Genomic DNA, 14,195 nt, shown 5'->3' on the forward strand with positions numbered 1-14,195 from the left:
GAGGTGTGAATGAATGGGAAGTGATGAGAGAAACCACGGTAGGGAGTTATCGTTTTCCGTGTGTGGGTGTGTGTGCATGCGTGCGTGTGCGCGTGCGGGAAGTGGTGTTGGAGGGCCAGTAGGAGGCACCCTTTCCTCTGGTCTCAACAAATATCCCAATGCCTCAAGGTCATTGCCTTGTGTATGGTGCTGTCTTTCGGATGGGACGTTAAATGGCTGTCCTGACTCTCTGTGGTCACTAAAAGATCTCATGGCATTTATCGTAAGAGTAGATGTGTTAACACTGGTGTCTTGGCTAAATTCACAATCTGGCTCTCATACCATCATGGCCACCTAATCATCCCCAGCTTACAATTGGCTCATTCATCCCCCCTCCTCTCTCGTAACTATTCCCCAGGTTGTTGCTGTAAATTAGAATGTATTCTCAGTCAACTTACCGGGTAAAATAAAAAAAATAACATAAGGTGGTGCTTTGAGAAAGCTAACTGGAAGATGTTAGTACCTGTGTGACCGTGTGGGACAAACGTGATCAATGGAGGGGTCTGTGAAGGAGTGCACCGAGGCAGTAATGTCTGTAATTATATCAGCTGCCGATGTGACTGTTCCAGTGTGTGTCATGAAGTATCAAAGAAAGAGAGCGATGGCCAGAAGAATGATTAAGACAGTGAAAGGGGAGGCATGGTGTGAATTTTGCTCCACTATTGGTATCGGGGCCAAAATTGGTGAGGTTTGGAAGAAAAATGTAAAAATAATTGGGAAGGGTTAAACTGCTGAAATTCCAGTGTTGGTAGAAGGAAACGTCACAGCTGTATCAAGTGAAGAAAAGGCGAATGTCCTAGGAGGTGTTTGCAGCGGTTCATAGATGTGAGTACCTGTGTGATGGGAGTAAGAGGAGACGTAGGGAAAAGTTAAAGGAGCATGGCAATGTCTTACAGAGAAAAGGGGAGTCAGGAGAAGCTATGGATGTTTGAGATGCCAAGGGTGTTGGGAGGGCTGCGGGCAGACTGCTCTTGAAGATAGGGTGTGTTATGTGATGTTTAAGCATGCACCAGACAGTGTGTTGGAAGCAGTGTTAGGGTTGTATAATAAGGTGTGGCGGACTGGGGTGATACCTGCTGGGTGGAAACGTGAGCTGGTGTTGCCCTTTGTAAAACCAGGTAAAGATCCCGCTAGTGCGGGCAGTTATAGGCCTACTGCGCTGTCATCCAACATGTGTTAATTGATGGAAAAGATCATAGTGAGTAGGATGATGTATTTCTTGGAAGTTAAGGGTTTGATGAGCGTAGCACAGAGTGGGTTCAGGAGAGGGCGGTCTGCCATGGATGCCATGAACACTCATCACCTTAAAGAGGTGATGAGTGTTGTGTATTTTGACATTGAGAAAGCTTATGATACCATGTGGAGGGAAGGGTTGTTGATCAAGTTGCGTGCATTGGGCATTGAGGGACATCTGTATAACTGGATCATGGACTTCCTGTTCGATTGAGTCATACGGGTGAGGGTGGGGTCAGAATTGTCAATGGGGTTTGAAGTGGACAATGGTACTCTTCAGGGAAGTGTGGTTAGTCTGGTGTTGTTCACCCTGATGATAGATGACATGTTTAAGGAGCTGAGACAGGGAGTGAGTGTGGCCTTGTATGCCGATGATTGGGCTGTGTGGAAGAGAGGTGGGAATGTGAAATATGTGATGAGGAAGTTACAGGAAGTTGTGGGAGTAGTGGAAGATTGGTATCTAACATGAGGGTTTAGAATGTCTGTGGCCAAGTCCGGGTTTATGGTATATTCTAGGAGGAAGGCTAAAAACGTAAGGCTGAAAATATATGGTACACTCTTAAAAAAAAGGGTTCCAAAAGGGTTATTCGGCTGTTCCCATAGGATAACCCTTTTTGGTTCCAGGTAGAACCATTTTGGGTGCCATGTAGAACCCTCGGTGGAATGGGTTCTATAGTGCATTTGGAAAGTATTCAGACCCCTTGACTTTTTCCAGATTTTGTTACGTTACAGCCTTATTCTAAATATATTAAATATTTTTTTCCTTCTCAACAATCTACACACAATACTCCATAATGAAAAAGTGGAAACAGGTTTTTAGAAGTATTTGCAAGTTTAAAAAACAGAAATAACTTATTTACATAAGTAGACAGACCCTTTGCTGTGAGACTTGAAATTGAGCTCAGGTGCATCCTGTTTCCATTGATCATCCTTGAGATGTTTCTACAACTTGATTGGAGTCCACCTGTGGTAAATTCAATTGATTGGACATGATATGGAAAGGCACACATCTGTCTATATAAGGTCCCACAGTTGATAGTGCATGTCAGAGAAAAAAACAATCCATGAGATCGAAGGAATTGTCTGTAGACCTCTGAGAAAGGATTGTGTCGAGGCACAGATCTGGGGAAGGGTACCAAAATGTCTGCAGCATTGAAGATCCCCAAGAACACAATGGCCTGCACCATTCTTAAATGGAAGAAGTTTGGAATCACCAATACTCTTCCCAGAGCTTGTCACCCAGCCAAACTGAGCAATTGGGGGAGAAGGGCCTTGGTCAGGGAGGTGATTAAGAACCTGATGGTGACTCTGAAAGAGCTCCAGATTTCCTCCGTGGAGACGGGAGAACCTTCCGGAAGGACAACCATCTCTGCAGCACTCCACCAATCAGGCCTTTATGGTAGTGGACAGACGGAAGCCACTCCTCAGGAAAAGGAGGAGAAAAGGCCTCTAAAAGACTCTCAGACCATGAGAAACAAGATTCTCTGGTCTGATGAAACCAAGATTGAGCTATTTGTCCTGAATACGAAGCATCAAGTCTGGACAAACCTAGCACCTTCCCTACGGTGAAGCATTTTCAGCGGCAGGGACGAGAAGACTAGTCAGGATCGAAGGGAAAGATGAATGGAGCAAAGTACAGAGAGATCCTTTATGAAAATCTGCTCCAGAGTGCTCAGGACCTCAGGCTGGGGCGAAGGTTCACCTTCCAACATGATAACGACCCTAAGCACACACCCAAGACAACGCAGGAGTGTCTTCGGGACAAGTCTCTGAATGTCCTTGAGTGGCACAGCCAGATCCCAAAGGTGCTTTAACAAAGTACTGAGTAAAGGGTCTGAATACTTATGTAGTTGTAATATCAGTTTTTTAGTTTTGATACATTTGCAAAAAAATGGAAAAAAAACTGTTTTTGCTTTGTCATTATGGGGTATTGTGTGTGGATTGATGAGAAAAAAAAAACAATTTAATACATATTTGAATAAGGCTGTAATGTAACAAAATGTGGAACGGTCAATGGGTCTGAATACTTTACGAATGCACTGTGTATGGAACCCAAAGGGGTTCTGACTTGAACCAAAAGGGTTCTACCTGGAACCAAGAATTGTTCTTCAAAGTGTTATCCTATGGGGACAGCCGAAGAACCCTTTTAGGTTCTAGATAGCACCTTTTTTTCTAAGAGTGTAGGGTGTCTGAGTTTAAGTATTTAGGTATGTGGTTTGATGAGAGGCTTACGTGGAAGAGACATGTTGAGTATATTGAAATTAAGTGTAGGAAGGTGCTGAACCTCATGAGGGCAGTGGCAGGATATTGAGGGCAGTGGCAGGATATTTATTGGGGGTCGAATAAACAAACACTGTTGTATTTGTACCAGGCGCTGATCAGGTCATCTGTGGATTATGGGGGCTTTGTATATGGATCGGAAGCCAAAACGGTACTACAGCGCCTGGATAGGATACAGTCAAGGGCCCTGAGATTGTGTGTGGGTGCCTTCAGGATGACACCTGTTGAGGCATTGCAGGTGGATAGGAGGGACAAACTTGTAATTAGCATACTGGGCGAGGTTGAAAGAGAGTTCAGAAGGACATCCTGCGGTCACAGCACCTGGGGAATGCTGGGAGCGAGGACTGGGTAAGCAGACGGCGTACTGGTGGACAATCGGGCAGAACGTGGTAGAGTATGGACTGGGGGAGAGAGGGAAAGGGCTGGCAATTGCATTGGGGAACGCTCCTCCATGGCTGTTTCCTAAACCAAGTGTAGATGTGGACATGATTGAGGGCAGGAGAGAATTGGGTGACGTGAGACGGTGTGTTTTCGTAAGCTGTTAACTGATTATGTGTCAGTGTATGCGGCCTAATTGATGACCACCAGTCAGTAAATAAAGAGGTGGGGAGAATGGGATGTAGGAGAAAGGAAGGTGTGTAGAGTAGACTACGGTTTGGGCACACAGGTTTGAATGCCATGTTGTGGATGATAGAGAGACATGAAACAGGTCTGTGTGATGAGTGTTTAGTGGATGAAACAGAGCATGTTTCATATTTTGTGAACTGTATGACGTACAGTACCAGTCAAAAGTTTGGACACACCTACTCATTACAGGGTTTTTCTTACATTAGAGAATAATAGACATCAAAGATATGAAATAACACATATGGAATCATGTAGTAACCAAATAAGTGTTAAACAAACATTATATATATATATATATATATATATACACTGCTCAAAAAAATAAAGGGAACACTTAAACAACACAATGTAACTCCAAGTCAATCACACTTCTGTGAAATCAAACTTAGGAAGCAACACTGATTGACAATAAATTTCACATGCTGTTGTGCAAATGGAATAGACAACAGGTGGAAATTATAGGCAATTAGCAAGACACTCCCAATAAAGGAGTGGTTCTGCAGGTGGTGACCACAGACCACTTCTCAGTTCCTATGCTTCCTGGCTGATGCTTTGGTCACTTTTGAATGCTGGCGGTGCTTTCACTCTAGTGGTAGCATGAGACGGAGTCTACAACCCACACAAGTGGCTCAGGTAGTGCAGCTCATCCAGGATGGCACATCAATGCAAGCTGTGGCAAGAAGGTTTGCTGTGTCTGTCAGCGTAGTGTCCAGAGCATGGAGGCGCTACCAGGAGACAGGCCAGTACATCAGGAGACGTGGAGGAGGCCGTAGGAGGGCAACAACCCAGCAGCAGGACCGCTACCTCCGCCTTTGTGCAAGGAGGAGCAGGAGGAGCACTGCCAGAGCCCTGCAAAATGACCTCCAGCAGGCCACAAACGTGCATGTGTCTGCTCAAATGGTCAGAAACAGACTCCATGAGGGTGGTATGAGGGCCCGATGTCCACAGGTGGGGGTTGTGCTTACAGCCCAACACCGTGCAGGACGTTTTTCATTTGCCAGAGAACACCAAGATTGGCAAATTTGCCACTGGCGCCCTGTGCTCTTCTCAGATGAAAGCAGGTTCACAATGAGCACATGTGACAGACGTGACAGAGTCTGGAGACTCCATGGAGAACGTTCTGCTGCCTGCAACATCCTCCAGCATGACCGGTTTGGCGGTGGGTCAGTCATGGTGTGGGGAGGCATTTCTTTGGGGGGCCGCACAGCCCTCCATGTGCTCGCCAGAGGTAGCCTGACTGCCATTAGGTACCGAGATGAGATCCTCAGACCCCTTGTGAGACCATATGCTGGTGCGGCTGGCCCTGGGTTCCTCCTAATGCAAGACAATGCTAGACCTCATGTGGCTGGAGTGTGTCAGCAGTTCCTGCAAGAGGAAGGCATTGATGCTATGGACTGGCCCGCCCGTTCCCCAGACCTGAATCCAATTGAGCACATCTGGGACATCATGTCCCGCTCCATCCACCAACGCCACGTTGCACCACAGACTGTCCAGGAGTTGGCGGATGCTTTAGTCCAGGTCTGGGTGGAGATCCCTCAGGAGACCATCCGCCACCTCATCAGGAGCATACCCAGGCGTTGTAGGGAGGTCATACAGGCACGTGGAGGCCACACACACTACTGAGCCTCATTTTGACTTGTTTTAAGGACATACATCAAAGTTGGATCAGCCTGTAGTGTGGTTTTCCACTTTAATTTTGAGTGTGACTCCAAATCCAGACCTCCATGGGTTGATAAATTTGATTTCCATTCATAATTGTTGTGTGATTTTGTTGTCAGCACATACAACTATGTAAAGAAAAGTATTTAATAAGAATATTTCATTCATTCAGATCTAGGATGTGTTATTTTAGTGTTCCCTTTATTTTTTTGAGCAGTGTATTTTACATTCTTCAAAGTAGCCGCCCTTTGCCTTGATGACAGCTTTGCACACTCTTGGCATTCTCTCAACCAGCTTCGCCTGAAATGCCATTCCAACAGTCTTGAAGGAGTTCCCACATATGCTGAGCACTTGTTGGCTGTTTTTCCTTTTTGGTCCAACTCCTCCCAAATCATCTCAATTGTGTTGAGGTCGGGGGATTGTGGAGGCCAGGTCATCTGATGCAGCACTCCATCACTCTCCTTCTTGGTCTAATAGTCCTTACACAGCCTGTAGGTGTGTTGGGTCATTGTCCTGTTGAAAAACGAATGATAGTCCCACTAAGCGCAAACCAGATGGGATGGCGTATCATAGCAGAATACTGTGGTAGCCATGTTGGTCAAATGTGCCTTGAATTCTAAATAAATCACAGACAGTGTCACAAGCAAAGCACCCCCACACCATCACACCACCTCCTCCATGCTTCACAGTGGAAACCACACATGCAGAGATCATCCGTTCACCTACTCTACGTTGTAACCAAAAATCTCACGTTTGGGCTCATCAGACCAAAGGACAGATTTCCACAAGTCTAATGTCCATTGCTCGTGTTTCTTGGCCCAAGCAAGTCTCTTCTTATTATTGCTGTCCTGATTCATGCAGTTTCCTCTGAACAGTTGATGTGGAGATGTGTCTGTTATTTGAACTCTGTGAAGCATTTATTTTGGCTGCAATTTCTGAGGCTAGTAACTCTAATGAACTTATCCTCTGCAACAGAGGTAACTCTGGGTCTTCCTTTCCTGTGGCGGTCCTCATGAGAGCCAGTTTCATCATGGCGCTTGATGTTTTTTGCGACTGCACTTGAAGAAACTTTTCCGGATTGGCTGACCTTCATGTCTTAAAGTAATGATGGAATGTTGTTTCTCTTTGCTTATTTGAGCTTGTTCTTGCCATAATATGGCAAGATTTTACCAAATAGGGCCATCTTCTGTATACCACCCGTATCTTGTCAAAACACAACTGATTGGCTTAAACGCATTAAGAAGGAAAGACATTTTACAAATGAACTTTTAACAAGGCACACCTTTTAATTGAAATGCATTCCAGTTGACTACATCATGAAGCTGGTTGAGAGAATGCCAAGAGTGTGCAAAGCTGTCATCAAGGCAAAGGGTGGCTACTTTGAAGAATCTACAATCTAAAATATATTTTGTTGTTTAACACTTTTGTGGTTACTTTTGTGGTTAATACATGATTCCATGTAGTTTTGATGTCTTCACTATTATTCTACAATGTAGAAAATAGTAAAAATTAAGAAAACCCCTTGACTGAGTAGGTGTGTATAAACTTTTGACTGGTAATGTACATAGAGAGAGATTGTGTGAAACGGTTCGAGAGGCTGGACGGGGTTGGGGTTTGGGTGGTGTAGTGGTGGGAGTAAATGGGAGGGAAGTGGTATTTCACTTTCTTAGATGAACAGGACTAATGAAGATAATTACTTTTTGGTAGGCTGTGACTGGCCTTACACTCCAGTACAGTAGGTGGTGGTGTATGCACCTTAAAAGTTGGATGCGATCCACCAATCCAATCCCAAAGAAGAAGGAGCATAGCGGGCTGGTTGGAACGGTTCACTTGAAAGGGGTTCTGAAGAGGAATCCTGGAGCAAGAACAGGAATATTGGGACAGGGACACAGAAATGTGGATTTCTGAGGAGGAATGGAGGTGGAAAAAGAGGAAGAGGTGGTTGAAGAGAATGAGGAAAGCAGAGGTTGGATTTGAATCTGGAGGAAGATGGAGATAAAAATGGAGATGGGTTGTTGAAAATTATTGGTGTCAAACAGAGTGAGCCATGAGCCAGACTGAGTTCTAGAGGAGAAATTGAAGTGTATGAGGGCGAGTTATGTGAGGTGGAAGGTGTGGTGAAGAGCTTGACATCATTTAACAAAATACAAAATAATCTAGTTCAATAGGAGTGACATTTTTGGAGAAAGTGGACCCTTGCCTTTTGGCAGATCCATTTGTGGTTTCAGGATGGGTGGGAAAGGAGTTGTTTACAGTAGAATCCTTTTTCTTTTTGTTTATGTTTCTTCTGACCCAAGGAAGCAGGCGCTCCGTGTCACGCAACTTGGGTCAAGATCTGCTTAATGCTTTGCTCTTGATGCCCGCCGTTTGGCTCGACACAGACCTGGTGGTGAGCGTGGTGAAACAGTTCGAGTTTAGAGTCAGAGTCTTTACCAGACAAAGTCATGTTAGGATATATCATCCTCTTAGAGCGTTTGTGGTGAATCCACTGTTCTGTTTCAGGTACAATGTTTATGGTCATGTTGCCGCAGTGTGCAGGAGGGAGATTCCAAGTTGTGAGAAGTGTGCAGGAGGACATTGGACAGAGGATTGTGTAGTTTTGGTAAAGTTGTGTGTGTCAACTGTAGTGGTGCCCATGTTGCTGGGGATCGGAAGTGTCCGGTATGAGAGTGGCAGGTTGAAGTGGCCAGAGAGTAGTGCAGAAGGTGTTGTATTCCGAGGCAGTGAAGAAAGTAGAGGCGGGTCAAAGGTGAGGAATCCTGAGAGGAGCCCAGTGAGTCGTAGATCTGTGTCAGCACAGAGGGAGAGGCCATAGTGTTTTGAGCTTCAGTGAGGCTGCCTTCTCAGCGTTCATAGCAATGGTTATCAGCTGTACCGCAGAAAGGGAACGTAAATCACAGAAAATAGATGTTGTGGTGGCAGCTGCAGAGAAGTATTTGGGTATATGAGATTTGAATTCAGAAGAGTTATAGGGTGTGTTGAGTGGGGGTGTCCCATCCTCCCAGGCCGTTGGCATGGTGTAGGAGCAGGAGTGTAGCTGGCAGATGGGTGTGAGATTTTTTAGATGTTTTTTAATGAAATATTGGTATATAGTTGTAGGGTTGGTTGGTGGTGAAATGTATATGTACATATATATATTACCCCTTTTTATTTTTGTATAATGTGATTGAACATACACTGCCGCACAGTAGGTGGCGAAATGCACAAACAAAATGTGCAACGCCATGATACCAAATAAGAAGAAGAAGAGGTAGCGGGGCCTGGTTGTGTGTTCATTGGTTGGTGTGTATTTGTTTTTACGGTGTGTGGCGTGCGTGGGCGTGCGTGGACGCGTGGTACGTATGACCAGTCTAATGATACGTTCAAAACAACTCGGAACTGGGAATCCAATCCGACTTCAGTGTGTTAAAAATAAATGGGAACTCGCACAACAAAAGGGGCTCTGACTGGAAAAATAATAATTTAAACGGTCATTCAACTCGGAATTTCAACTCGTGAACTCGGGCCTCTTTCCAGAGCTCCGACTTTTCACCCTAACGTAATGATCTGACATTGTATTGTTCCAAGATCCCAGTGGTTTTGAACGCGCCATCTTATCAAAGTGAAAGTTGTTAACGTTAGTCAACACACTGCAACTGCAGCGCTACAAGGAAATATATCGATTGTTGCAAAATATGTTGCCATAGAACGACATATGCAAGGGTAGAAAAAGCCTAGACGATAACAAAATGAGCTGTCTGCAAGATGAATTTGAGGTAGGCTACGGTAAACTTAGTTTTCATTTGGCCAGTTACACTGTTTTACATGGTCGATTTGTATGCGCCTTTCTTGTTTGTATTGTAGTCCTACGGATCAAATGTCCAATTTGTGTTTTGGTCGATGTGAAACTTTTAACGTTAGATAATAATTATGTTTTTTCTCTCACATTTCTCATACGTTTAGCCTAAACCTAAATAACGTCATCAAACACTATAGAGTTATTACACTTTATAAATAGGCCTATGTGGTTAGAGAGGACAGGGCAAGAGCAGTGTGTGTTTCATTGTGCGTTGTGTTGTGATCTGTTTTTGAATAAACCATGCCCTTAGGCTGCATTTGCATTTGTTGCAATGTTCTGTCGATCTTCCTGTTGAATGTGCCTGATCTTCTATTTTATTTACAACATGATTGACACCAGCCTGTTTATTTTCGATTCTTATTGTCCTTTTCTTATTTGTCTGTTAACTCAGCTGGAGAAAAGTGTCAGGCGGTTCAGGGAGACATTCCATGGAAAGATAGCGGTGGAAAAGGCAACCTTACTGATGAGACGCTATGCCAACAAACACCAAATGGTCACCTGGGCAGTTATACTGAAGAAAGGCAACGGTACAGAAATGGTTGACAGTAGATGCAAACCCCAGTCATACCACCATAGGAAACCCTATGGAGGGGGTTCCAAGACACCGGGTCCTGTACTAAAAAGCCTGTACAGTGGGGATTCTCCGTTAACTGTGCCCCTTAGTCCAGGAACAGAACTAGGATTCATCTGTCCTGGAAACTTTCCCTTAAAGGGGCAATCTGCAGTTGCTACATCCGTTTGTTGGACTTATGCATTTATGATATGTACCCATTGATTCTTGAAGAATATAACTTATAAATGCCTCTTGAGCTCAGTTCAACTGTCGTAACCCATCAGAACTCTAAATATAAGCTTGTTTTACTCCATTGTTTGTAAACAAAGTAAATGAAAAACAAACACTATATAGCCTCAAAACATGGTGTAAACTATCATTTTTATATCATGGATGGTCAGTCCTTGCATCCGTAGCTCTGTGTATACATTTAAAAGTCCCTACATTTTTTTTACAGAAACATGGGCGAGGAAGACTTTTATTGTTTCAGCTGCTGATGATGGCCTCTTTAACCTCTCTTCAGACATGGTCTCGGGTGGTTTAACAACCAGACCCATTTTATTTGCGTTAAAGGGTTGGCCATGTTGACAATCTAATCTCGGACTCTTCCTCTTTCTCTACTCTTGCCGTGCAGAGCTGGATGATGAGGACAGAAAATGCTTACAGACGGATCAGGCAGTCAAGGTTACATGAATACATTCCATACTATTCTCTGTCGCTTTGTGTGTGTCTCTTTGGATTAGGGGTGTATCCAGGCGGGTCTGTATTTCTTTGAAAATGTGATCTTTGTGGTCATAAACATGACAGTTCAGTTGTACCCTGACCCTTGACCCACCTCTCTCTCTTTCAGAATGTGGTGCAGAGACTCACAGCTGAGGACAGGGAACCTCAGGTCCCTCCTGCACAACAGGTACAACACAGTCACAGTGTTAGTTAGTCCATCTTTCATTGAGTTAAAGAATCAATGTTCATCAGAAGACATCTGGATTTCAGGCCTTTTATTTAGTATAATGCAAAAATCTCTGTTGATTTTGAAGTTCCATATTCCATAACCATATTGGTAATGGGTAATAACACATTGGGAATAGATTTGTGAGCTATTATAACAACACTGTTCAAGGGCTGGAAGTGGGAATAAAACTATCAGGGGGGAATAAAACTATCCTATCATATTACATTTGTCCTATATTCAATCTGATAATCAGGTTGGTAAATTGGTTGCCTTGACTATTTCTAATTCTATGACTTACATTTGTCTTCCCTACAGCCCCGAGGTAGCAGACAGCCTGAAGACGATAATGATATCAAGGTCAGTCATCCACAGACTATTTACCGACTTTACTGGTGGGGAAAGAGATTAAGGGTTAAGTGGATGGCTAACTGAAAGGTGTGTGTGCGCATCGGTGTGCCCCTGCCATTATGTGTGTGGCTCGTGTGTGTTGAGTCTTCAGGAGCTGGGAGAGCGTCTGCGGGTCCTGCCTCTCACTGAGAAGAACAAGAGAATGTTTGATAATGCCCAGCGCCACCTCACCCCCTCTGTCCTGCACCAGTTTGCCTGCCAGACCTGTGACAAGGACTGGTGGCGTCGGGTACCCCAGAGGAAGAGGGTAATGCTCTTCCATACATACCCACCTGGTATCCACCGTGGTCTTCACACATCTCTGTTTGATGTGCATGCCAAACCCATTTATAATAGTTCAAATGTATTTCTCCATGCCTGTGTCTGTAACTGTGTTCCTGTTATCTTGTTACTTTGTCTTAGAATGTGTATTTCACATGGCCAGTTCATCTACTAACTGGGTTCTCCACTGACTGTCATCTCTCCTAGGTATCTCGCTGTCACCTGTGCAAGAAGAAATATGACCCTGTCCCTTATGACAAAATGTGGGGTATTGGAGAGTTCTGCTGCACCAAATGCACACGCTCCTTCAGGTAAAAACTGGAGCTATCCTGCACATGTGTGATTATAAGAAATTATTAATGTGATTTAATCTCTATGCACTTGGTTTGATTTGTCCATCAGGGGCTTTGGGAGGATGGATTTGGGCTCCCCCTGCTACTCCTGCCGAACTCTGGTGATCCCAACAGAGATTCTTCCTCCACGCAAGGGAGGGGTAGGAGGAGCAGGACCCAGAAAACCTATCCCACACAGCTGCCTCGCTGAGGACTGTTACAACAGACAAGGTTAAACTACACACACACACACACACACACACACACACACATTGCGCTGTACAGTGCAATGTACTGTGGTTTGTAGAGTGTGTTACTACAAACAAGTACCACAAGATGGCGGCCTTTTACATGTCTGTCTGGCTGCTGGCTCCAGCCAACTAACTGGCCTTGTACTTCCATGCCAGAGCCCCATGTTCCTGGGACAGAGTGTGTCCACCCCCGCAGTCGCCAGAGGAACAGGAAGCCTCGCGTGGTCAATCCCAGCTCCGTCCACATCAGCTCCGGCTCCACCGTCAACACCTGCCTTAGCCAAGGAAGCCTGGAGAACCTGTATGACCTCATCATGGATGACATCAGAGAGGAGAGTGAAGAGGACAACAGTAGTGGTAGCAGCAGCAGCTAGAGCAGCACTGATGTTACCAGTGACCAACAGTCGTGAGCAGCTTCCATGCTTCCCCAATTGTGCTTCCATCGATCAGGATATGATCGCTTTTCTTAGGTTCACATTCAGTGTAAGGATGGCATCTCATAGGCCTACCAACATGGTATTGGTTGTACTTTCCTTTCATTTTAAAAACCATGAAAATACTGCTCAATATTCACAACAGTCAGATGATATAAGTGAGATGATATAACTAGTTTCATGTTTTGCTTTTGTCTTTGTTAATGCTTCTTGAAGTGTTGCCACGTGTTGTTGCTGCTGCTTTGTTAATGTCTGAATGATAAGGGGAGATTGACCGCACTGGCTACTGCCCATAATTCTGGCTTTACTTTTGGTTACGTATTCAGGAGATGGCTTTCTAGTAATGTGTGTGTTCAAATAGATTTGTCATATCAACTTGAACAAGAATATATTATAAAACACAAATAATGCATTTTGCCCCCCCCCCCAAAAAAAAACCCAAATAATGCATTACGAAATCTTACTATTATTCATTTTCAATACGACTCGGGTTCAAATCAAATTGTATTTGTCACATGCACTGAATACAACAGGTGAAATGTTGAAGACTTACCGTGAAATGTTACTTACAAGCCCTTAACCAGCAATGCAGAGTTTTAAAAAAGTACGAATATAAGAAAATATTCAAAAACGTAACACAATAAAGTAACAATAACGAGGCTATATATAGGGGTTCCCAGTACCGAGTCAATGTGCGGGGTACAGGTTAATTGAGGTAATATGTACATGTAGATAGGGGTAAAGTGACTATGCATAGATAATAAACAGCAAGTAGAAGCAGGGTAAAAAAAGGGGGGTCAATGCAAATAGTCCGGGTGGCCATTTGATTAAGTGTTCAGGAGTCTTATGGCTTGGGGATAGAAGCTGTTAAGGAGCCTTTTGGATCTAGACTTGGCGCTCTGGTGCCGCTCGCCGTGCGGTAGCAGAGAGAACAGTCTGATATGGTTGGCTGGATTCTTTCACAATTTTTAGGAGGAAAAATCACAGACATGCCACCGTGGATTTTAATATATCACTGTAAATAATTTAGAAGATACCTGTACACCAATAAAGCACAATTTATTCTGTTTGTTTCAGAATAACCTGAGAAAAACATTTACAGTGGGGTTCAAAGTTATTGATAAAGATAAGCAATATTGACATTATAAAATAAAGAATTCAAACACTGAGCTATATTGTATGCGGAAAAAATTTGGAAATTGTTATTTTATATTAATACAATTCCTCAGAGAAAGATATGTTGTTTAACAGATAGTATTATTTTTCTCTCAAAAAGGTAGTGGTCAAAATGATTAACACCCCGTATTATTCTTATAAATAAAATAGTC

At 43.9% G+C, this 14,195-nt stretch overlaps 1 protein-coding gene across 2 annotated transcripts; it reads left to right on the forward strand.

Moving 5' to 3' along the window:
• Positions 1–7,688: 7,688 nt before the first annotated feature.
• LOC110538412 (shiftless antiviral inhibitor of ribosomal frameshifting) lies at positions 7,689–13,310 on the forward strand. Of its 2 annotated transcripts, none has more exons than XM_021625222.2 (9): positions 7,689–7,804; positions 10,068–10,203; positions 10,864–10,913; positions 11,080–11,139; positions 11,497–11,538; positions 11,681–11,836; positions 12,058–12,161; positions 12,253–12,413; positions 12,590–13,310. In XM_021625222.2, exons 1-9 carry the CDS (start codon positions 7,733–7,735, stop codon positions 12,805–12,807), a joined length of 999 nt encoding a protein of 332 aa, XP_021480897.2. In that variant the 5' UTR covers positions 7,689–7,732; the 3' UTR covers positions 12,808–13,310. The 2 variants fall into 2 exon arrangements, with proteins under 2 accessions (XP_021480897.2, XP_021480898.1); XM_021625223.2 differs by lacking the exon at positions 7,689–7,804 and adding an exon at positions 9,199–9,593.
• The last annotated feature ends 885 nt before the right edge of the window (positions 13,311–14,195 follow it).

The sequence above is a fragment of the Oncorhynchus mykiss genome, chromosome 12 (assembly GCF_013265735.2).
Source record: "Oncorhynchus mykiss isolate Arlee chromosome 12, USDA_OmykA_1.1, whole genome shotgun sequence".
Classification (NCBI taxonomy): Eukaryota; Metazoa; Chordata; class Actinopteri; order Salmoniformes; family Salmonidae; genus Oncorhynchus; species Oncorhynchus mykiss.

Coding starts and splice junctions, on each gene's coding strand:
- LOC110538412 (XM_021625222.2), top strand. CDS start 7,733: ATGTGGATTTCTGAGGAGGAATGGAGGTGGAAAAAGAGGAAGAGGTGG. Junction 7,805..10,067: donor AGAGAATGAGGAAAGCAGAG/GTTGGATTTGAA, acceptor CTGTTAACTCAG/CTGGAGAAAAGTGTCAGGCG. Junction 11,837..12,057: donor GGGTACCCCAGAGGAAGAGG/GTAATGCTCTTC, acceptor CATCTCTCCTAG/GTATCTCGCTGTCACCTGTG.